General features: G+C 41.7%; 2 protein-coding genes and 1 pseudogene across 2 annotated transcripts; 2 read left to right on the plus strand and 1 right to left on the minus strand.

Annotated features, from left to right (window-relative positions):
- Positions 1–846: 846 nt before the first annotated feature.
- Positions 847–12,126, plus strand: LOC120022438 (double-strand-break repair protein rad21 homolog A-like). Its single transcript, XM_038966334.1, has 14 exons — positions 847–963; positions 2,375–2,560; positions 3,947–4,076; positions 4,380–4,479; positions 4,667–4,773; positions 5,099–5,311; positions 5,582–5,701; positions 7,590–7,718; positions 7,986–8,209; positions 8,513–8,660; positions 8,931–9,076; positions 9,306–9,473; positions 9,776–9,859; positions 10,629–12,126. The coding sequence occupies exons 2-14, from the start codon at positions 2,417–2,419 to the stop codon at positions 10,818–10,820; spliced, it is 1,905 nt and encodes a 634-aa protein (XP_038822262.1). The 5' UTR covers positions 847–963; positions 2,375–2,416; the 3' UTR covers positions 10,821–12,126.
- A 101-nt stretch (positions 12,127–12,227) lies between these two features.
- LOC120022379 lies at positions 12,228–13,931 on the minus strand (annotated as a pseudogene).
- A 4,113-nt stretch (positions 13,932–18,044) lies between these two features.
- On the plus strand, positions 18,045–23,571 carry LOC120022520 (E3 ubiquitin-protein ligase RNF5-like). The gene is made up of 6 exons (XM_038966469.1): positions 18,045–18,455; positions 20,908–20,926; positions 21,618–21,730; positions 21,825–21,879; positions 22,218–22,329; positions 22,429–23,571. Exons 1-6 carry the CDS (start codon positions 18,247–18,249, stop codon positions 22,527–22,529), a joined length of 609 nt encoding a protein of 202 aa, XP_038822397.1. The 5' UTR covers positions 18,045–18,246; the 3' UTR covers positions 22,530–23,571.
- The last annotated feature ends 282 nt before the right edge of the window (positions 23,572–23,853 follow it).

Consider the following 23,853-nt stretch of genomic DNA (forward strand, 5'->3'; position numbering starts at 1 on the left):
TAAATATTATCCTGCCAACCACTATATGAAGAAGTTTAAGGAAAACATCAACTCAAATTGCTCCTTTTGTAATGACCACCCAGAAACAGTGTTGCATCTTTTTTGGCATTGTATTCATGTAAGAAAACTGTGGCAAGACATCAGTGGATTTATAATTGAACACATTTATGAAGATTTTACACTATTGTGTAGAGATGTACTGCTTGGATTCTTTACATACGATAGAAATAAGCCGAAACATTTTTATGTAATTCATTTCATTATTCTTTTGGCCAAATTTCATATACACAAATGTAAATTTACTAACAAAAAAACATTTTCTTACCCTACAAAAAGAAATTTAACTGTATTTTAAGATAGTTAAATACTCTACTAACAAAAAAGCTGTTAGAATTGTAAGTGTATGTATGTCCCTTAAGGTCCTTGTGTAATTGTAATGTGATATTGTACCCCCTAGCTCGATTGTCCATTATATATAATCTATATATACTTGTGTTCTTTTATGTACTTTCTGTATTGATTTGTTGTTAATAAAAAATATATAAAAAAATAAAAAAAGGTTTGTTTGATCTTGGTTAAGTTATAAAAAATAAAAATCGCTGTTCCCTGACCCCACCCGCTTACTTGAGTCGTCACTAGTAACCACAGCCACAAAGTCATAAACCCCGCCTATTTCAAAAATATATCTGATTAAAATGTGATTTTAAACCTAACCATATATTAAAACCTAAAAGCTCATTTTTGTTTTCATACATTTCTACCAGATATACAATTTTGACTTCGTGGCGGTAACTAGTAGAAACCGCTGACGGTCTTGTAAACATCCTGTGGATTTGAAAATAATCTTTGGGCGGGCGGAAGAAACTAAAAAGTCAGCGCCATTATGTTTGTTTTTAGTGGGAGGAGGAGTGGAAAAAAGTAAACTACGGCCGCCAAAAAAAAACTACAATTGGAGCGTAATTGGTGAGTTGTTTACATTTTAAATATACTTTCATATACTGGAATGAAGCAATTTTTTTGCGTGTTAGATTCCGATTTTGTAGACACGAACCAACAAAAACATATCAGAATACGCGCTCTGTTTTGGAAATGACAGGAGGTTGTTGATTACTGTACGTTGCACACAGTGTCACTGGTCGGTAACATTAGTTAGCATATTATGCTAACTACCTACCTGTTATACTGTGGGTATTTAGCTACAGTACCTTCACATTGGTTTATTAAACTGGAACGCTATATTGTACCAATATGTATCGAAATGAATTCGGATCACTGTGGCGTCTCCTGCAAAACCTCAAAAGATAGCTGGCTACCGTTAGCTAGTTGGGTTCGCGCCGAGGTCCCGGATCTTTTCTTTTTCTTTACAATCCAAACTATTGGCTTCCTAACTAATTTAAGTAGGTAATCGAGTTTTCTATGTATCATTTTTGACAACTGAGCTAGTTGTCCATTGTTAATAAATGTTCCGATGTGTTTAAATACAGTATGTGGTTCAATTTACGAAAACCAGCTCTGTGCCAACCTACGCCCCCCTCCACATGGACGGTGTTAAGATAATGGGCATAATGCCAACCCATAGATGGCGCTAGTGGGGCACCTATTTAGAATATATAAACAGGTACATTATGAGTGTCTGGTTAGGATATTGTGACCTGTAACATGTTATTCCTGAGTAAAGGATTATGCTTGAACTTTACCAAACTCTCCGACGTGAGTTATTCACATAAACATAAAAACAATATGCTATCAGTTCGACACAAGGACAAGGGCTAACATAAGACCGCCCTGCGGTATGGGGACTATGTCCCCTAAGAGATGGACAATTATGTTCACTGTGGTATTAAAATGGTATGAAGTGCTCAAGCTAATTCTATATGAAAAGGAAGATGTTAAGATAATAGGCATAATGCCAACCCAGAGATGGCGCCAGTGGGGCACCTATTTGGGATATATAAACAGGTGCATCATGAGTTCCTCAATAAAACAAACGGTACCGAGAGTCAAGATCAGGACAGCGCTCATATTGGGCCTCAGTCGCTAACTAGTTAGCTTGACCGATATAGCGGCACATTCTTCGGTTAAGTAAACAAATCACAAAATGTCTTAATTACTACATTTAATTTCTTAGTATTCAATCATTGTTATTTGTTCTTTTATTAGCATTTATCCACAACGCACTTTCTTCATGCAATGTAGTGTGAGAGTTTTTTTGGTCGGCCAGCCGAGAGGACTGATAACACAGTCAAATTGAGTAATGCAAAGTGTAAATAAATCAAATGTATTTCTCAAAGTCCAATCTTAACTTATTCAATATGACCATCAAGGTGTATCACTTCTTGTGATTGGATGTTTTTTCTAACCTTTGTCCCTGCAGGTTGGTCCCCCCCTCACCCTTAGGTGAGAAGGTGCTGGGACAATGTTTTATGCTCACTTTGTCCTCAGCAAACGTGGGCCGCTGGCCAAGATCTGGCTAGCGGCCCACTGGGATAAGAAGCTCACCAAGGCTCATGTGTTTGAATGCAACCTGGAGAGCAGTGTGGAGAGCATCATCTGCCCCAAGGTAAACAAGCGATCATTGATACAGGGCTTCTATTATGTGTTTCAATCATGCGTCTAGTCTCCATTAAAGTAATGCTGCCGTGAGGGTACTTTGACAGACTAGTGTTGTGTAAACCAGTAGAAGAGGGTCAATTTTCAACTCACTGGCTGTGGGTCAAGACTAGAGGTCGACTGATTAATCGGAATGGACAATTTAATTATGGCTGATTTTAACGTTTTCATAACAATCGGTAATCGGCATTTTTGGACACCGATCATGGCCGATTACATTGCACTCCACGAGGAGACTGTGTGGCAGGCTGACTACCTGTTATGAGAGTGCAGCAAGGAGCCAAGGTAAGGTGCTAGCTAGCATTAAACGTATCTTATAAAAAACAATCTTAACATAATCACTAGTTAACTACACATGGTTGATGATATTACTAGTTTATCTAGCTTGTCCTGCGTTGCATATAATCGATGCGGTGCCTGTTAATTTATCATTGAATCACAGCCTACTTCGCCGAACGGGTGATTTAACAATCGCATTCGGAAAAAAGCACTATCGTTGCACCAATGTGTACCTAACCATAAACATCAACGCCTTTCTTAAAATCGATACACAAGTATATCTTTTTAAACCTGCATATTTAGTTAATATTGCCTGCTAACATGAATTTATTTTAACTAGGGAAATTGTGTCACTTCTCTTGCGTTCTGTGCAACAGAGTCAGGGTATATGCAGCAGTTTGGGCCGCCTGGCTCGTTGCGAACTGTGTGAAGACCATTTCTTCTTAACAAAGACAGCCAACGTTGCCAAACGGGGGATGATTTAACAAAAGCGCATTTGCGGGAAAAAAGCACAATCGTTGCAGGAATGTACCTAACCATAAACATCAATGCCTTTCTTAAAATCAATAGACAGAATTATATATTTTTTTAACCCGCATATTTAGTTAAAAGAAATTCATGTTAGCAGGCAAAATTAAACTAGGGAAATTGTGTCACTTCTCTTGCGTTCATTGCACGCAGAGTCAGGGAATATGCAACAGTTTGGGCCGCCTGGGTCGTTGCGAACTAATTTGCCAGAATTTTACATAATTATGACATAACATTGAAGGTTGTGCAATGTAACCGCAATATTTAGACTTATGGATTCCCCCCGTTAGATAAAATACGGAACGGTTCTGTATTTCACTGAAAGAATAAATGTTTTGTTTTCGAAATGATAGTTTCCGGCTTTGACCATATTAATGGCCTAAGGCTCGTATTTCTGTGTGTTATTATATCATAATTAAGTCTATGATTTGATAGAGCAGTCTTACTGAGCGGTGGTAGGCAGCAGCAGGCTCGTAAAAAATGGTGTGTATTTCTGAACAGTGTTCTTGCTTATTCTTTAATTGTCCAGGTGAAAATGGCCCTGCGTACGTCAGGTCATCTGCTCCTTGGGGTGGTGAGGATCTACAACAGGAAAGCCAAGTACTTGTTGGCTGACTGTAATGAGGCGTTCATCAAGATCAAGATGGCCTTCAGACCAGGTAATGTATTGTCTAGGTGGCTGGACTTGTCCAACATATTCTTCGTTTTTTTATATTCAAGACTGAGTTACAGTTTGGCTCAACCTCCATCTCATTTAAATCTTAATTTTGCTGTTGATTTTTGGCATTTTCATATACTGTTGAATGAACTGAAATTGGGGGCTCCTGAAAGAGTCCCAATATGAAACTTGTAAGAGGCACACTGGGCTGCTAGACTGTACTGACATTGTAGGAAGATGTTATGGCTGTGTATTATGTGGGTCTGTGCTAGCCTGACCCCTGCCTCCATCCCTGCCCTCTCAGGTGTGGTGGATCTGCCAGAGGAGAACAGAGAAGCTGCCTACAACACCATTACCATGCCAGAAGAGTTCCACGACTTCGACCAGCCACTACCAGATCTAGAGTGAGTCATATGCATGTCATCAGAGCCCAACAAGTTGAAATGTGTTGTTTGAGATTTTTCATGTAGCATCGACAAGTGTCTCCATTGATGTATATGTTCTGTATGCTCTTACGAGTATTGATTTGCTTGTATCAAGTACATTAGATGTTCCTTCGTTCAGTGTTAGTGATTTATGTTGTCTTTGCAGCGACATCGACGTCACCAAGCAGTTCACATTGAACCAGAGTCGAGTGGAAGAGATCACCATGAGGGAGGAGGTGGGCAACCACAACCTGCTGCAGGAGAATGACTTCGGTACATAGCAGGCCTCCTAGTCCAATCCTTTCACCACCTCAAACCATGGCTGCATCTCAATAGTCTGTAGTGGCTTCCTTTCTTCATCTCCTTCACCTCATCTGCACTGATCTGGATAGGTGATAGCAAATGCTTGGTAGTGGTCTACCATGTTTTTACCTTGGTTTCATATCCAGGCAGATGCTTGAAATGCACCCATACTCCAGCCTCTCTCATCCCATTCCAAGCTCCTCCCTTCCTAGTGCGACAAACACCGCCACTCATTACCGCTGTATGTACACTTGCAAAAATGCATTCTAACATACTCAATGTTCTCCCCCTTCAGCTGACTTTGGAATGGACGACCGGGAGATGATGCGTGAGGAGAGTGCCTTCGAGGTGGACATCATCCACGGGGCGTCAGCCTCTAACCTGCTCCTAGACCCAGAGACCTCTGTTGCCCAGATCCCAGACAACTCCAACCACCTGGAATACGACGACCAGTACAAAGATGACTTCGGAGAGGACCCCATGGCTGAGAGCGAGGGAGGCATGCTGGGTAAGAAGGAAGGATATCCTGGGTTGTGATATGTCAAAACTATGTTAAAAGCTTTTCTTTCCTTGTCTCGTGTGTCCCAATAATATCTCCTTCCTCCTGAAGTGTGCACAGGTGTGGGAGGAAGGATATGTAATTGGGACACAGCCCTTGCCTTGTCCATGACTAATGTGGCCAATTAATTGTTTACATTAATGAATGTATCTGGTGTAAAAACCCAGTTTGCTAAGGTTTTAACTCCTGCTGAGCATTGCCACTCCTGTCTGTCTCTAGTTGACAAGCTCCTCAGTAACGAGGATGGGGGTGGCATTTTCGACGACCCTCCCGTCATCACCGAGAGCGTGCTAAGACTGCAGGACCACGATGACGAAGACGACTTTGATGCCCTCTCACGTGAGTTGCAACACTTACCATTTGCTGTTCCCAAAAGTGACTTTAAATTTTCAAGCTGCAATATGTAACGTTTTGGGCGACCAAATCAAATGGACATAGACATGTGTGTTATAGCTGTCGTTCTCATTGAAAGCAAGTCTAAGAAGTGGTGGATATATTCTATGTGCGCTATTTCTATGCTTTCTGTACTTAAGTTTCGTACACCAGCTTAAAACAGCTAAAAACATTTTGTGGTTATGGAAAATATATTTCACAGCGATTATTTAGATGGTACAAAAAGGTCACCAACCTTTTTTGAGTCAAGATAACTTTCTGTGTCAAAATGCAAGCTGAGATCTACCGTTCAGATTTGTCTTAACATGACTTAAAAAACGTGAGCCTATGCAACATTAACCTATTAAAAACAGTACTGTAGTAATGAGGTTTGTGCAGTAGGCTTTAGGCCCAAAACATCATTGCATATTGTCTTTGCCTGTCTTGCCAATGCATTGTTCTTCTCAGAATATTTTTAAAAATTCAACATTTGAGGTAGGCTATATGATCAGTTGTTGTATTACTTGTGATGCACAGCTGAGTGTGCATACATTTTTTATAATTAGCTTTTTTATTTTACTGGGCTGATGGAGCCTGCATCAGATGGTCTGTCTCGGCGGAGGGAGAGGGGAGCAGACAGGGTCCGCCTCTCAGCGTCCCTCCACTGACACTGACCGAAAAGAGACACCGTCTTCCAGCTGATGGCAAAACTCGAGTTGCACCGCATTATTTCTGCCTCATGCACAAATTGATGATGTTACTCATATGAGAAAGTGAAATGTTCATATGTGTGTGTGTGTGTGTGTGTATATATATATATATATATATATATATATATTATATATATTTGTGTGCATATGTATATATGTGTGTGTGCATATATGTGTGTGTGTGTATATATATATTATATATATATATATACATACACACACACAACTGTTCAAAAGTTTGGGGTCACTTAGAAATGTCCTTGTTTATGAAAGAAAAGTTATTTTAAATGGACAAAAAATGGACAAATACAGTGTAGACATTGTTATTGTTGTAAATGACTACTGTAGCTGGAAACAGCCGATTTTTTTTTTTTTTTTTTTAAATGGAATATCTACATAGGCGTAAGAAGCAATACAACTGGTCTTCTTTAGCCTTCATTTCTCAGAACAAGAATAGACTGACGAGTTTCAGAAGAAAGGTCTTTGTTTCTGGCCATTTTGAGCCTGTAATCGAACCCACAAATGCTGATGCTCCAGATACTCAACTAGTCCAAAGAAGGCCAGTTTTATTGCTTCTTTAATCAGAACAACAGTTTTCAGCTGTGCTAACTTATTGCAAAAGGGTTTTCTAATGATCAATTAGACTTTTAAAATGATAAGCTAACACAACGTGCCAGTGGAACACAGGAGTGATGGTTGCTGATAATGGTCACCTACGTAGATATTCCATTTATTTGTATTTTTTTATCTGCCGTTTCCAGCTACAATAGTCATTTACAACATTAACAATGTCTACACTGTATTTCTGATCAATTTGATGTTATTTTAATGGACACATTTTTTTTTGCTTTTCTTTCAAAAACAAGGACATTTCTGAGTGACTCAACTTTTGAACGGTAGTGTACATATAAAAAAGACCCACTCTGCTAATAATAACACAAGCCTATCAATACACTTTCCTACGAATTCATTACCGCTGCCGTGCTGGTTGTAGGCAGAATGTGGCTTTTTTTATGGCTTATAAGTGTTGACTAGAAAGTGTTGACAGTGCTGAGTAAAACTTAAACATGAACTCACTCATAAAAACAGTCTCCTCCCCTTCATCTACGTTTCTTATGTTTTGTACACTGTGTGTGCGTGTGCAGCGGGAGGTCCAGACAGCCCAGGCTCAGGCCCAGCGGAGCCCCTGCCCGCCATGCAGGACCAAACAGAGCAGACCACGCTGGTACACAACGAGGAGGAGGCCTTCGCCCTGGAGCCCATCGACATCACAGGTCTGCCCACAACCTCAATAAATATTGATATTCATGTTATATTATAACAAACCCGTACTATTATGTCTGTCACTACATCAGATAGGCCTGTGCCATGACATATTCAATTAGTAGCACCACTGCTCTTTCAGTTTAGCAGCACTCAAGAAATCTTCAACACTTTGAGGTCTGCTTGTCTTTCAAGGCATCCCTTCCACCCTGGATCCGACTTCTGCCACCAAATGTCACTATTCACTTACAAGTGATCTTTCTCTTTACAACTCACAGTGAAGGAAACCAAAGCCAAGAGGAAGAGGAAGCTAATTGTGGACAACCTGAAGGAGCTGGACAGCAAGACCATCCGTGCCCAGCTCAGCGACTACTCCGACATCGTCACCACACTGGACCTTGCGCCGCCCACCAAGAAGCTGATGATGTGGAAAGAGACGGGAGGCGTGGAGAAGCTCTTCTCCCTGCCAGCACAGCCCCTCTGGAACAGCAGGCTTCTCAAGGTAACCCAGCAACTTGTCTGGTAGTTAGACAAACAAGGGCTGTTTACTGTGTTATTGTTCTCAATCCAGCACCTGGCAATGGCTTTCTGTTTTCCCCCCAGATGTGTGCATGTTAGTTCCTGAACCTCTTTCATTAGAGCTTTTCTAGATATGTTTCTATTCACAACAATTAGTTTGAGGCCAATGTAGCCACCACACTACTTTTAGGGGCTTGTGCATGTTGTTGCTACCTAGCCTCTTCATTTTTTTCAGCACTGACTATCTCTTCTCCCCCTCTCACTCTCTGTCCCTTTCTTTCTGTAGATGTTCACCCGCACCCTGACCCCCCTGGTGCCAGACGAAATGAGGAAGAGGAGGAAGGGAGGTGAGGCAGACAGCCTGGATGAGTTCCTAAAGGACTTGGAGAACCCTGAGGTGCCCAGAGAGGAGGCCATGCAGAGGGACATCATCGGTGAGCACTACTGAATGGCAACAGTTCAATCCTCTACATTGGATGCCATTATAGGCTAGAGGGCCAACTCTCAGCATGGATATAATATCAAGATATATGCTACTATTCAAAGTAGACACATGGATAAATTCAAAGTTGTACACTTGGGTAGAGACCGACGCCCAATCTGACACAAGCACCTCATCCATAACAGTCATGTACTTGTACTCAATTGCCCTTGTTTGGTATAGTTTTTAATGTTCTTTCTGTGTGTAATTGTATGTGCTCCAGACCAGACCATCCTGGAGGAGCCCAGTGTGCTGCAGGCATCAGCCATGGAGGGCAGCAGGACCACCCTGGACGAGTCAGTCATGCCCCCACCCTCCTCCACGCACGGCCAGAAACGCAAGGCACAGGACACAGAGCCAGGCTTGCCCGTAAATGCCTCGTTGCTCCTCTCTTCGCTCAGGCCCTGTTTAACCATGACTAGGGAAACTTTAAAGACAGTTTGTCAAGCATACAAGGCTTTTTGGGGTTTGATATTGTATGCACTGAGATCTCATTAGTGTTTTTTGATAGTAGAAGTTTGACCTGCTTTTACCTTTTTGCCCATACTCAACCCCCTACTCAATCACTCACTTAAACATGCTTCCTCTCTCCATCCAGATGGGTACTCTGGAACAGGCCACCAACCATTCAGGCGTGTCCCAGCAGTTGGAAATGACAGTGTCGCTGCCCCCCGAGGACAGCACCAACCTCAGCCAGTTCCCCGAGCTCGACCTGATAGAGGAGAAGAAGGACAAGAAGGACGGAGAGGATGGCTCAGACGAGGAGGTGAGATAGACACGAAGATTTTCTAGAGGTCACCGCCAACCTGGGTCCTGGAGAGCTACAGGGTGTGCAAGCTCGTGTTCCAAGCACTAAACAGCTGATGGGATTACGTGCGTTAGTATAGGGCTGGAGGAATAGCCTGGAAACGGGCTTTCTTGGGACCATGGCTGGTGACCACTGATCTATTCTGTCTTATGTTCCTTTGGAAGCTAAATATGTAGGCCTACTACCGGTCTTGTGTTGCTTGTACATTGGCTAATGTGTAGTATGTATGTAGAGTTAATGTTATGTGTGTTCAATGACAGGATGAGGAGGGTCAGGCCGGTGACCAGGACCGAGAGGAGAGGAGGTGGAACAAGAGAACCCAGCAGATGCTCCACGGCCTGCAGGTATGTCATAGGAGAGCTTTTACGAGAGAACTTGACTAAACGTTGTGACCCACCAAGTGAACAACCCCTACATTACTAACCAGAACCGGGTCTTACGCCATGCCCAAACCGGACGCCATCGTGCGCAAATTGATTTTGTCCCCCCACACCAAACGCGATCACAACACGCATGTTGAAATATCAAAACAAACTCTGAACCAATTATATTAATTTGGGAACAGGTCGAAAAGCATTATACATTTATGGCAATTTAGCTAGCTAGCTTGCAGTTGCTAGCTAATTTGTTCTGGGATTTGTTCTGACTTTAAAAAAATTGTCCTGGGATATAAACATTGAGTTGTTATTTTACCTGAAATGCACAAGGTCCTCTACTCCGACAATTAATCCACACATAAAACGGTCAAATTAATAGTTTCTAGTCATCTCTCCTCCTTCCAGGCTTCTTTTTCTTCTTTGGACTTTATATGGCGATTGGCAGCTAACTTTCATAAGGTGCATTACTACAACTGACCTCAGTTCATCTTTCAATCACCCACGTGGGTATATGCTTCTAAAAACCAATGAGGAGATGGGAGGCAGGATTTACAGCGCTTACTGTGTCACAAATAGAATCAACTTCCATTTTAGCGCCTGGCAACGCAGACGCCCGTGAGCAGTGTGGGTGCAATGATTGAAAAACATGTGTCAATTTATTTTTGCAACGCTCGCGCACGCTACCGGTGTGGTCAGCATGTTAGCTGTGACCTAACAGTTCTCTCCCTCCCTTCAGAGGGTGATGGCCAAGACAGGAGCCCAGCAAATTAGCCTGCTGGATTTGTGCAGGAACAACAACAAGAAGCAGGCCGCCGCCAAGTTCTACAGTTTCCTGGTTCTGAAAAAGCAGCAGGCGGTGGAGCTCAACCAGACCGAGCCATACAGCGACATCATCGCCACCCCTGGAGCCCGCTTCCACCTCATCTAGAGACTCAACACTGGCTGCTTTTACTCAAACTGTTTTTTTCTTCTCTTACCTATGTGCTTTTGTCTTTCTTGAGATAAGAATGTTTTTTAAAGGTCAAGTGTGGGGATGAAGTCTCTGAATGTCATGATTGGTGGGATTATTGTAATTCTGTGTATTTTGCTAGAATGTGAGTGATGATCCAATCATGTTGCATTCCAAGGTTCTATTTCTCTCCCATTTAAAAAATAGTTATGTTTTATACCCTTTAGCCAAAAGGAGCCTGTAGTATTGAGCAAGTTTCTGAAACACTCAACTGAATTGCATCCACCAGCAATCTTATTTTGAAGACCAATAGTATTTTAGTAGCTTCAAGCATTCCAATGGGTTTGTTCTTAATTCTGCGTTTACAGTCCCTGACTGTAATTTATTGTTTTTATATCGGCAGACATTTAGGTCTCCATTGTTGTGGGATTTGAGAATGGGCTTCCGAGTGGCGTCACTACAGTCCCTGGTTCGAATCCAGGCTGTATCACATCCGGCTGCGATTGGGAGTCCCACAATTGGCCCAGCGTCGTCCAGGGTAGGCCGTCATTGTAAAGAAGAATTTGTTCTTAACGTACTTGCCTAATTAAAGGTTAAAATAGAATATATTTAAAACTGTACCCTCTTTGCCTGCTCCAGTTTCAAATATATTTTGCTCCTGAATTGCATTTTTATGGTATTACTTGAATAATTCCCTTTTAAGTCACATACTGTGTCAATTATCTATGTTAATGGTTTGGCCAGAATGAGACTTAGTTGAGGCTGCATTTTTCGCATCAGATATTTTAAGCTATTTAACAAAATCTCTAAATTTCAAGTCAACTGTGGGTGTCCGGAAATTACTTTTCATTCATCAACTCTTTGATGCAGCTGAATGTTAAATGTTTCTCTATATGCCGGAGATTACTTATTTGGTATTAATAATCTAAAAGACAGTTTTGATGCAATGATAACTACTGGGAAACATCATGGCAAGTCTTAATTCACTTATGTGCTGTGACAGTCATTCTTCGATAGCTTGAATATGATATGGTTCATAGCTGCAGAGCACAATTTATAATAATTCTGACCATCCTTTACAAACTCCTGAAATTGTATATCATGTAATGTTTCAGCTCATCCCTTTTAAACTCTGCGCCGGTAAACTTACATTCTCCTTTTTGTATAAAACCCAAAATGACACCTCTTGTAGATACTGTTGCTGATGTGTATCATGATGCCATGCCTGTAGTCCTGAGGCCCAACAACTTGTTACTTTTCTAATAAAATGAATACTGTTTCAACAGTTCATGTCAATGAATCCTTTTCATAGCTGGTTCATTGAGCCAGTGAATTGGGAATAATGGCTATGGACTTACTATAATGACTTAGATCAATACCGTCTGATGTTCAACTCATAATGGTGTTCAAAAAACAAGATTGAACTGTTTTAAGGATACATTTTTAGAAGCATGCTGACATCATGGCTGTGTGCTTCAAAATATGCTCTCCAGACATTGAATTGGGATACCTTTAAACTGGCAAATACAGAGGAGCAAATTGGTTTAGTAAAGATATAAACGGTCATTATCTATGTATATAAAAAGAAAAGATGTACAGTTCAACCTTTGGGAATGGTGGGGGGGAAAAAATATTGGTTCTATCCTGCCCTCAAAACATAAGTCTCTTCCTACCACTAGGGGTTTGGGGTTGGTTTTAGGGATGGACCCTCCCCTCCCTCTGGCTTGCGACGCTTTCTTTGCCGGCTCCGTTTCTTCTTTTTGCCCTCAGTCAGCTGTGTCTGTGGCTGTTTCTTCTTCTTCAGGCAGCTGAGTGGGTTGGGGTTGGAGATTTTCCTCTTACGCTTCTTGCCCTGGCGCTCTCCATCCTGCCCAATCCCCTGCACCTCCTTCAGGCTGTTGATGCTCTGCTGCTGGGCTGGGGTGACCATCTCTCTCAGAGCCACAGCCTACACATGGTTCACAGAGCATAGGCTGGGCTTGTCCAACACTATGGTGTTGAGGATGATATACAGGAGTGGCACGCCTGGGATCTTCTTCAGGCCTGATGTCACCTCTTGGTCCTGAAATGTAAACATCAGAAAGGAAGAGGTGAATCAATGCATCTGGTATAAACTGGATGCATGCAGCTAGATAGGGGGCACTTGGTTGTTGATGCTGACGAGACAAGTGTCTAGCACAAGGATCATCAACTAGATTCAGCGGCGGGACAATTTTTTTTTTTTGAGCGGTTGGTCGGGGGATGGAACATGATTACAAATAATTTATAGACTGCAAATTGACCACAAAAAGCCCAAACATAGAATATTTGACTAAAACAATAACTTCAATCCTTGCTTACATGAGTCTCTTATGCGTTGGAACAGATTTTCAAAATTAAAATGACTTGGTGTTTAGTCTTATGTCCAATAATGAAAAATCTAAATGATTTACTCAAAACTTGGGAGGCCAAATAAAACCACCCGGGGGGGCAAATTCAGCCCGCAAGTTGGGGAACCCTGGTCTAGCACATTGGCCGTGTTCCTCTGCTCAAGCGTTGCTGACACATACCAGGTCTCACAAAGCCTGGATAGGTATTTCACGTAGCAGCTAACCACATGGCCACGATCCCCTGCTCAGATGTTGCATGCATCAACCAATGGTTGCTTGCCACGTCATCAATTGTGCCATTGGGCACCAGATTGCTATAGCATATGATGTGGTTAGCTGATACCTATCCAGGGTTCTAAGATCTGACGTGTCAGCAACATCTGAGCAGAGGAACACAACCCGTGTTATAGCAATCTGATGCCCAACTGCACAGTCAATTGAGGTAGCACGCAACCATTGGTTGATGCATGCGACATCTAAACAGGGAAACTCGATCATTGATTGACCCAGGTACATAAAGATACGATATAACACATACCTGTGTGGCAACAAAGTAGTGGTGAGGATTAGTCCCTTCCAGCATGGAGAGCAGACACTCTGACACAGAGACGGGGTTCTTGAAATGCTTGCAGTTCCTAACCTGATACCGCTGCAGGATGAGTTTGGCACCATAGAGGTCCTTCATTGATTCAAGTTCCTTCAGCGCACAACTGTATGACATAAAAACACATATTTAAACTGAATAGTAAAAAAAACAGTCATTGGGTAAAACTCATGACAGTGTGATATTGACTAACACAGTATGTATCCAAACGTAGCTGCTGCTCATGTTGGTATCTGTACTGATGGCACAAAAGCCATGACAGGGAGACATAGTGGAGTGGTAACGCGTGCAAGCAGTTGCTCCCGACGCCACTTTGGTATACTGCAGCATCCACCCACTTGGGTATATTGTAGCATCCACCGAGAGGCTCTTGCTGCCAAGGGAATGCCTGACAGCTTGAAAGATGTTTTGGAAACTACAGTGAAAATGGTTATCTTTGTTAAAGCAAGGCCCCTGAACTCTCGTGTATTTCCTGCACTATGCAATGATATGGGCAGCGACCATGTAACACTTTTACAACATAAAGAAGTGTGCTGGTTATCAAGGGGCAAAATATTGACACATTTTTTTGAATTGAGAGACGAGTTTAAAGTTTTCTTTACTGACCATCATTTTCACTTGTCTGACCGCTTGCATGATGACGAGTTTCTCACACAACTGGCCTATCTGGGTGATGTTTTTTTCTCCCCTGAATGATCTGAATCTAGGATTACAGGGACTCTCCGCAACTATATTCAATGTGCGGGACAAAATTGAGGCTATGATTAAGAAGTTGGAGCTCTTCTCTGTCTGCATTAACAAGGACAACACACAGGTCTTTCCATCATTGTATGATTTTTTGTGTGCAAATGAACTCAAGCTTACGGACAATGTCAAATGTGATATAGTGAAGCACCTGAGTGAGTTGGGTGCGCAATTACGTAGGTACTTTTCCGAGCCACTGCCAGATTTCTGGATTGGACTACGCTCAAAGTATCCTGCCTTGGCAAATCGACCTGTTAAGACATTGATGCCTTTTCAAATCACGTTCCTATGTGAGAGTGGATTCTCGGCCCTCACTAGCATGAAAACAAAATACAGGCACAGACTGTGTGTGGATAATGATTTAAGACTGAGACTCTCTCATCCAACATTGCAGAGTTATGTGCATCTTTTCAAGCACACCCTTCTCATTAACCTGTGGTGAGTTATTCACAATTTTCGATGAACAAGTAAGGTTTTATATGTAAGATAGTTAAATAAAGAGCAAAATGATTGATTATTAATATATTATTATTTGTGCACTGGACCTATAAAAGCTCTTTGTCACTTTCCACGAGCCGGGTTGTGACAAAAACTCACTCATTCCTATGTTTAATAAATGTATCGTATGCTTACTATGATGGCAAAAAACAACATTTGAGAGTACGCTGAACCTGGTGCTAGAGGGGGTACGCAGCTGGAGGTTGAATGCTTGAAGGTTTACGGGACTATAAAAAGTTTGGGAACCACTTGTGTAGGAGAAGTGGAATTTAGTTAGCATCCACTTCGTCGGCAATAACAAAGGCGAATGCCATGTCTGCCATTGTCGCATTTCGTAGAAACTGCAGAAGTTGTCCGACTTTTTATATTATATTCTTTATTTATTTTTTCTTTGTTAAATTTAGGGGGTAGACCAGCTTTGTCGTGGAAATGTTCGCTCAATCATATTTCTCAGATACCGGAACTTGTGAATTCAAATATACTTTATATAAAGTAACAAGCCGAGCTGGCCCATGGACCAACTGCCGACTCAGTCTCTTTATACAGTTTCATGCTTATACAAGTTTCATAGTCCCTCCACTTTATGCTAATAACCAGATCCCCTTGGCTTTACTCCACCATTGTTTCCAAATCTAAGTTCTTTCCTCTAGGCAGAGTTTCACCTCCCCTCTAGTTCCTTGGATCAATTATATTGGTGGCGCGCCTATACATTATTTCCAGAAAATAATAAGTACAGATTACTATAGGAAATTATAAGATTGCTACATGTCATTATCGTATTATAATATTACTACAGGCCATTATAGGATTTAGTACAGATAACTATAGTCCATTATAGGATTATACCAATAAATCCACTTAATCCCAGGATTACACATGGTGCCTTTGCTTACTGCCTTTAGTGCTATTCAGCCTTTTAACAAGAAACACATTCTCTTAACAGAAAACACCCCTAGCTTTAATGTTGCAGATAGATTGTAGCTTCCATCAATGTAATTGTCTGCATCACTTCCAATCCCCCATATATTATTTTGCAAATATAATAATATAATAATATAGTATAATATATATACATACATACACATCTTTAAAAATATATATACAGTTCCTTTATTACCCTACCACCCCTACCCCCAATTGGAGCAAACTAGTGAACAACAACGCTTAGGCCTATATTTCCAGCTTATACATGCTATATACATTTTATGAACACAGTCTATTTTACAATAGTTTTATTTTGTTTGTTTTTAACTCTTGTCCTTCCTCTACCCTCAACCTCACCCATACATGTATGCTGTCCCTCCGGTTTGATTTCTATTTGCTATATCTTTCAAACAGTGCTCTTTCAAAAAAGTTCTTAACCTATATACGTTTTACGGCACAGCATGTTTTATATGAGTTATCTTGTTGTTATTAGTTGTTATTAGTCCCAACCTTCACCCGTTAACACCATCCATATTGGATTTCTATTTGCCATATATTTTTCAACTGTGCTGTGATGTTTCACAAAATTTCTGAACCTTTTTATTCTCATTCTTTTTACAGATTGTAAATTGAAAATGTTATTTTTTGCTAAAAGTATTATTATATTATTGATCAATTAACTCTGACTTTTTAGATCACCCAGTAGTGCTATCTGCAGGGTTAACTCCAGGTAAATATTGCAATTCTTCAGCCATTCCTGGACCTGTGACCAAAAACAAGCTACATGTGGACTGTACCAAAACAAAACAAATGAAGTTGTCCGACTTACTGTCGGTGAATATGTAGGCTACCTCCCCGACTTTAGTCGTCGACTTTCGTCTACAGTCGGCTACTTTCGCCTTACCACTCAAACGCGCCAGTGTCTTTCTCCCGCTTCTCAAGGACTGAGGTCCCGCAATTGTGTGGGAAGTAGCTGGGCTAGTTGGTGCTTTCAAGACAACTGGGAACTCGGAAGAAAAAAAACGAGGTCAAATCATGACGTCAGTGATTTTTAGGCCGAAAAGTCGAAGCTCTAGAAAGATGCACAAGACTCAGACTCGTCCTCTGGCTTCAAAACATTAAGTCCAACTCTAGCCGTAGTTAAACTGTAGATCTCGTCTGTAGCGGTAGGCTATTCCATCTAGTCACAACCTTTAAAGGTCATGAACAGTGAAAATCATGTTTTTCATGAAATTGGATGATATTTGGATGAAACCAGATTAAAGTATGATGACCAAAGTATGAAAAATACTGTTGCTTCTACATTTTTAAAGTTTGATCATAAAGTTACTGGTCCTCTCCATGTCAAACAGTTGGATACATTTTTCAGAGGAAAGGCTGACATCACCCTAACTCTCATTTTAATACACCAATGGTAACATGATATTCTCTTACCTAATTTTAATAAGTACTGCCTTGAAACCTTGAAATATCGGAGAAGGTGTGTTTGCAAAAAAATGGATGTAGATTGTCGGCAAATATAATAAAACGTTTACACTATTAATCTATGGCAAAGATACTGATATATTTCTCCTTTCTAAGGGCTCCCAAGAGGCGTCACTGCAGTACCTGGTTCGAATCCAGGCTGCATCACATCCGGCCGTGATTGGGAGTCTCATATGCGGCACAATTGGCTCAGCGTCGTCCGGGTTTGGCCTGTGTAGACCGTCATTGTAAATAAGAATTTGTTCTTAACTGACTTGCCTAGTTAAATAAATAAAAATGTGTCTGGGTAGCTTGGTCTTCAACCAGCATGGACCAAAAGGGAAAGGGGGTCGTTTAAAACTCTGATGCAGTTGGTATGTCAACACATCAGTCAGCACTTCTGTGAATCGCATCACAAGAGACATGCCAAATGGGAGATTTGCAATTTCAATGTTGTGTGAGTTGCTTTGTGTATTACTGCAACACTGCTCACTGCATCCTTCACATAGGCGTTTCATAGAGCTGCCAGTCATCAATATAAACTCCCCACCCACTCAGCCTGTTTTTAAAACTTTCTGGTAGTTAGCCACGGGAGAAAAATCGAGTTTTCTTATATTTTTAGCATATATTTCAGTCACAAACGTCTATTTTACAATGGGAATCCGAATGACTGATCAGGACCTTTAAACTCCTCCCAGTTGTTTCTTTTTTTTACGGAAACGGGCGGGGTGGTGCACAGGTACGGTGAAATCTCGAAGCTAGCTCTCGTCTGGCGGAGTTATTACTTTTTCAGTAAACAATTATGGCGGCCGCGGATCCCTGGTCCTCGAGTGACGACGGGCCCGCAAGTAGAGGAGGGTTCCCGGATGGTGAGAACAACAACGAGCGCGATGGCCCGGGAGGAAGCGGCGGAGAGGCAGAACGCAAGTCAGATCGGGCCACATTCGAATGCAACATTTGTTTGGACACAGCAAGGGACGCTGTCATCAGTTTGTGCGGGCACTTGTTCTGGTACGAGGCGGGGATACTTTTGATCAATCGTCGAGTAGGGAATGTTGTATGCTGCTAGCAGCTTGCTTACATACCTAGTCATCTGACATTGCCTTGTTTATCTTTTTAACAAATTCCAGCTAGCTAGTTTCTCTACGATAACAAGCAGGTTGTTTGTTGGTTCACACCCATACGTCGATGACAAATGCATGCACAAGGCTTATTTTTATATAGTTAAATGTTAGCTAGCTAGAAAGCAAGATGGCCAACTTGGAGGTCTAGGTAATAGCGAATGTTAATCATGAATGAGTGTTGTTGATTGCCTGAGCTTCATACATTAGCCAACCCATCGAAATAAAGTGGATTTGACAATGGTGTATGCTCATGCCTTTACAAAAATGTTCGCACATTTTATTAACATTCATTCAATTTACAGTTTGTATGTTACATTTAGTTTTTTTGTGTGATATGAAAGTAGAGTGATTTATGTTTCTAGAACAGTACCGCAAATGAGAATCGATTCACGTTTAGATGGAGTATTTAGCTGTTTTGGCTTCCAGAACCTATTCGCTTTTCTGAGGGCCAGTCTCTTTATCTTACGTTCCACTCCTTGCCATGGGCACATGACATGGAGTACACGGAGTGGGTTACCTAAAGAGACTGGTACCCAGGCTACAGAATATGTAAGGTCATTCATTGGTCTATAAGGAGTAACGTTAGGCTTCTTTAGTCCATTATTGGAAGTAGCCTAGTTGCCTAGCCATCAGCATCTTGCCAAAATCATGCTTATGGAACTTGATTCATGTCCCATTCCAGCTTCACCTGTGCACCAGCAACAATGTATCAATCTGACGTTTGCAATGTAACAGTGAATGCCTCTCTGGTACACACCTGGTTGCTGCATGGAACTCAGTCAGTGGTTGAGTTTCTGCGTTGGGTGTATTAATAACTAATAGACACTGCGCAATGGATAACTTTGGTGACTCACACTAAACAATCATTGATTTTTACTAAGCACATGTCATCACTGGTTTAGATTTTCCCAATATTGCCGCCTGAATCATGTATTACAAACAGCAGGCGTTGACCTTCAAGTTTCTGCAAAGTTGTTGGCTACAGTTGCATTGTTTAATGTAAACATGCATGCATTGACTCATTCGTGTGGAGTTCAGTCACATCTCCGGGGTTAAGAGTGGGATTGGTGTCAGAGGCACTGTCACTATAGAGGAGTAAGAATAGACTGTCCTCGACAAAAAAAAAACCTCCAGTCCAGTTGATCAATGGAGACTTGATGGAAGACATATTACTGAACTGAAAAATATAACTATATATTTTATGTATACTGAACAAAAATATAAACGCAACAATTTCAATGATTTTACTGAGTTAGTTCATATAAGGAAATCAGTCAATTTAAATAAATTCATTAGGCTCTAATCTATGGATTTCGAATGACTGGGCAGGGGTGCAGCCGTGGGTGTGTCTGGGAGGACATAGGCCCACCAACTGTGGAGCCTAGCCCAGCCAATCAGAATTTGTTTTTCCCCCACAAAAGGGCTTTATTCCAGACAGATACTCCTCAGTTTCATCAGCTGTCGGATTGACTAGTCTCAGACGATCCTGCAGGTGAAGAAGCCGGATGTGGTGGTCCTGGGCTGGCGTGGTTACACGTGGTCTGCAGTTGTGAGGCCGGTTGGACGTACTTCCAAATTCTTTAAAATAACGGAGGCAATTTATGGTAGAAAAATTATTTGATTCTTTGACAACTCTGGTGGACAGTCCTGCATGCCAATTGCACGCTCCCTCAACTTGAGACACCTGTGATGTTGTGTGACACAACTGCACATTTTAGAGTGTCCTTTTATTGTCCCCAGCACAAGGTGCACATGTGTAATGATCATGCTTTTTTAATCAGCTTCTTGTTATGCCACACCTGTGCCGTGTTACTGTACATGTACCATCCTTCTCTCCCACAATGCATTAATCTGGCCAGCAGTGAGGCGAGACTGTGCAAACAAGCGATGACCAATGGAGCTAATTAACATTAGCGATGGGGATCCCGGATGATTTTAATCACTCACATCGTTAAGGTCAGAACAGGGTAACCAGATGCGCCCTGTAGGTGGGGGGGCCTACTGGAAAATAAGGTGAATATGGATTCCAAAATCTAGCACACTAACTAGGCCTATGGGAGAGTTTCAATTGCATACTCCTTGTGTCTTCTCTCCTCACCACCTTCTCAAAACCCATTGGAGGAGAAGGTCAGAGGGGCGGGACCTCAGCTTTCTCATCCAATGGGTTTTGAGAAGGAGGCGAAGAGCGAGGATGCGAGGAATATGCAATTGAGAATCTCTGTGTATCAATTCAGACTCGATGAAGTAGGCCGCTAGGAGGTTGCTCCAAATGTCACCATGTTTCTAGGTGACGCCATTCATAATACCCACACTAATCTTTCTCCTTCTCTCTTTCACAGCTGGCCCTGCCTTCATCAAGTAAGTATGCCATTTTAAAGTTGTCTTTAGTTTCACCGTGGTGGTAAATATTAGGCTACACTTTTTCTACTGGTTGAAACCAGCTCCCAGTCCGATGACATGACCTGAGACCACCTTGGTCAGTCAGTTGACTCAGTGTAGCTTGAAGTTGATAATGTTCTCAAGCTCCCATTCATAACACCAGTGTTTTATGTGAACCCCCTTTTTGTCTTTGCGGTGCTTTAGATTATAGCACTAGCTGTAACGTACATTTCACCATGCATAGTACTGCATATCCTTCTCCTTTGAGAATCAAGGTTTTTCGTTCATTAGTTACTGCGCTAACGCTGTTGATATAATAGTGTCCACACTACTGCCTTCAGTGCCTTGTGTACCCAGCTGTTTGTATTTGACACTGTTTTGTGCTATATTGCACAACTCTCTTATATTACCGACACAGAAAGTGCATGGTATAATGTGGAGGGTTTTTTTCTCCCCCAATTAATTTAAAAAAAATAATTCATTCTACTACAGTATATTGACTCATCCTTCTACATAACACAGAACAGCACATAGATCTACCGTGTGTGTGGCACGTTGCACTAAGTCAGTGCATGCCAATAGACTGACGGTAATGAACAGACGGTACGGTATGGCTTCTGTCTCACCTGTCATATGATCCCTCTTTCTCTCCCTCCTCGGTCTGTGTCAGTGGTTGGAGACGCGGCCCAGCCAACAGCAGTGTCCTGTGTGTAAAGCAGGCATCAGCAGAGAGAAAGTCATCCCCCTCTACGGCAGAGGAAGCTCCAGCCAAGAGGACCCCAGGTACACTGTGTGTGTTTTTTGAGTCTGAGTGTGCGTATTTGTGAACGTGTGACACTGAGAAACTGCATTGGTTAACTGGTGTTTCGTCCTCCAGGTTGAAAACCCCGCCTCGTCCTCCGGGACAGAGAACAGAGCCAGAGAGCAGAGGGGTGAGTCTTCCTCTCCTCTTCATCGCTTACATTTTAATTGATGTTTAAAGGGATACTTCGGTATTTTATCATTCTAGCAGATACCCAGAGACTTCCAGTCATTGCGCTGACGCTAGATAGCATTGGCTCGCAAAACTACCTCTAACTTCATTCATACTGAACAAAGAGACATAAAAATGGTATGCACGAGTTCATCGGACTCTGGGGAAATAGATACAGGGCCTCATTGCCAAAATCCCGAAGTATCCTTTTAATATGATGTTTATTACATGGTTATTTTGTGTGTTCACTCTATTTGTAATGAGAGACCACTATTCCTTTCTTTTCTCTTCTTGCAGCCCTTCCAGGGGTTCGGGGACAATGGCTTCCACATGTCCTTTGGGATCGGTGCTTTCCCTTTCGGCTTCTTCACCACAGTCTTCAACACCAACGACCCCTACCACAGAGCAGGTACACATACACATACAAACAAACACACACAACCATCCATTTATTCCTTGATGCGATAGCTGTTGGCTAGTCATTGCAATGTTATCACTGTTCCCCCAGACGCATATGCAGCCGATCACCAAGGCAACGGCAACAACTGGCAGGACTCTCTCTTCCTGTTTGTGGCCATCTTCTTCTTCTTCTGGCTGCTGAGCGTGTAAGGGAGAGGGAGGGAAAGGAAAGGTGCCCACACTCATACACACGTCAAAACACCAGGAACGACCGACTTACTCAATAGTGGCTGAGTCTCTGTGGGTTTTTGCTCTTCCTTTCTACTTGATTGATGGATTAAGGTCACTAATTAGGAAATAACTCCCCTCACCTGCTGTCTAGGTTTTTATTTAAAGGAAAAAACAAAAACCCGAAGACACCAGGCCCTCCATGGAATATTTGACACCTCTGCTTTAGACTATAGATGGGTGGTGGTGGGATGACTGGCAGTTCACTCTTAGCAAGAGCTATCTAGTTCAGGAAACACAAACCAGTCAAAGATTTGTGTATCCCCCAAATGATTTACGAGACTCACTTGGATAGGGAGAGTACACTGAGACACCACTCTGGTGGTGGATGATACCCAAGCACGAGGGTGAGTAAAGCGAAGACACTATTGCCCTCTTTCTGTGGAATTTGTACATAAATGCGCACACACAGGGGTGGGGCTGCTGGCTGACTTTTAGGGATGGGACTGGTGGATAGTCAATATTAAATGATTGGAATGATTTAATAGTAAGTTAGGGGATGATTATAAGTAATTTCAGGTTTAATTCCCCAAATATTAGAGCTTGTTTGAGTTTTAAGGGAGGGTGAGAATGGGATTTACCTGATAACATAAATGTTTTTCTTTAATCACTATAGCCACTTTTTTCCAGGCCAAAGAGTAACGTATCACCGTCAAGTACAATTTGGGGAAAATGTATTTGGATATTCCTGTTTACAATTTAACTGATTAAATAATTTGTCCGTAGATTTACGAACCCAATTTATGAATATTCTTTAGACTAGTGTACAGATGGGTACACTAACAACTTTATATATAATCTTAACAAACTGCCATTGCACTGTGAAGTCATATAGAGAAGACAGACCTAATAATGTGGATTAGAGCTACAGTGTATTCGGAAAGTATTCAGACCCCTTCACTTTTTCCACAATTTGTTACAGCCTTATTCTAAAATGGATTCAATAATTTTTCTCAATCTACAGTCGTGGCCAAAAGTTTTGAGAATGACACAATTATTAATTTCCACAAAGTTTGCTGCTTCAGTGTCTTTAGATATTTTTGTCAGATGTTACTATGGAATACTGAAGTATAATTACAAGCATTTCATAAGTGTCAAAGGCTTTTATTGACAATTACATGAAGTTGATGCAAAGAGTCAATATTTGCAGTGTTGACCCTTTTCCAAACCTCTGAAATCCGCCCTGGCATGCTGTCAATTAACTTCTGGGCCACATCCTGACTGATGGCAGCCCATTCTTGCATAA

This window comes from Salvelinus namaycush, chromosome 27 (genome assembly GCF_016432855.1).
Source record: "Salvelinus namaycush isolate Seneca chromosome 27, SaNama_1.0, whole genome shotgun sequence".
Lineage (NCBI taxonomy): Eukaryota > Metazoa > Chordata > Actinopteri > Salmoniformes > Salmonidae > Salvelinus > Salvelinus namaycush.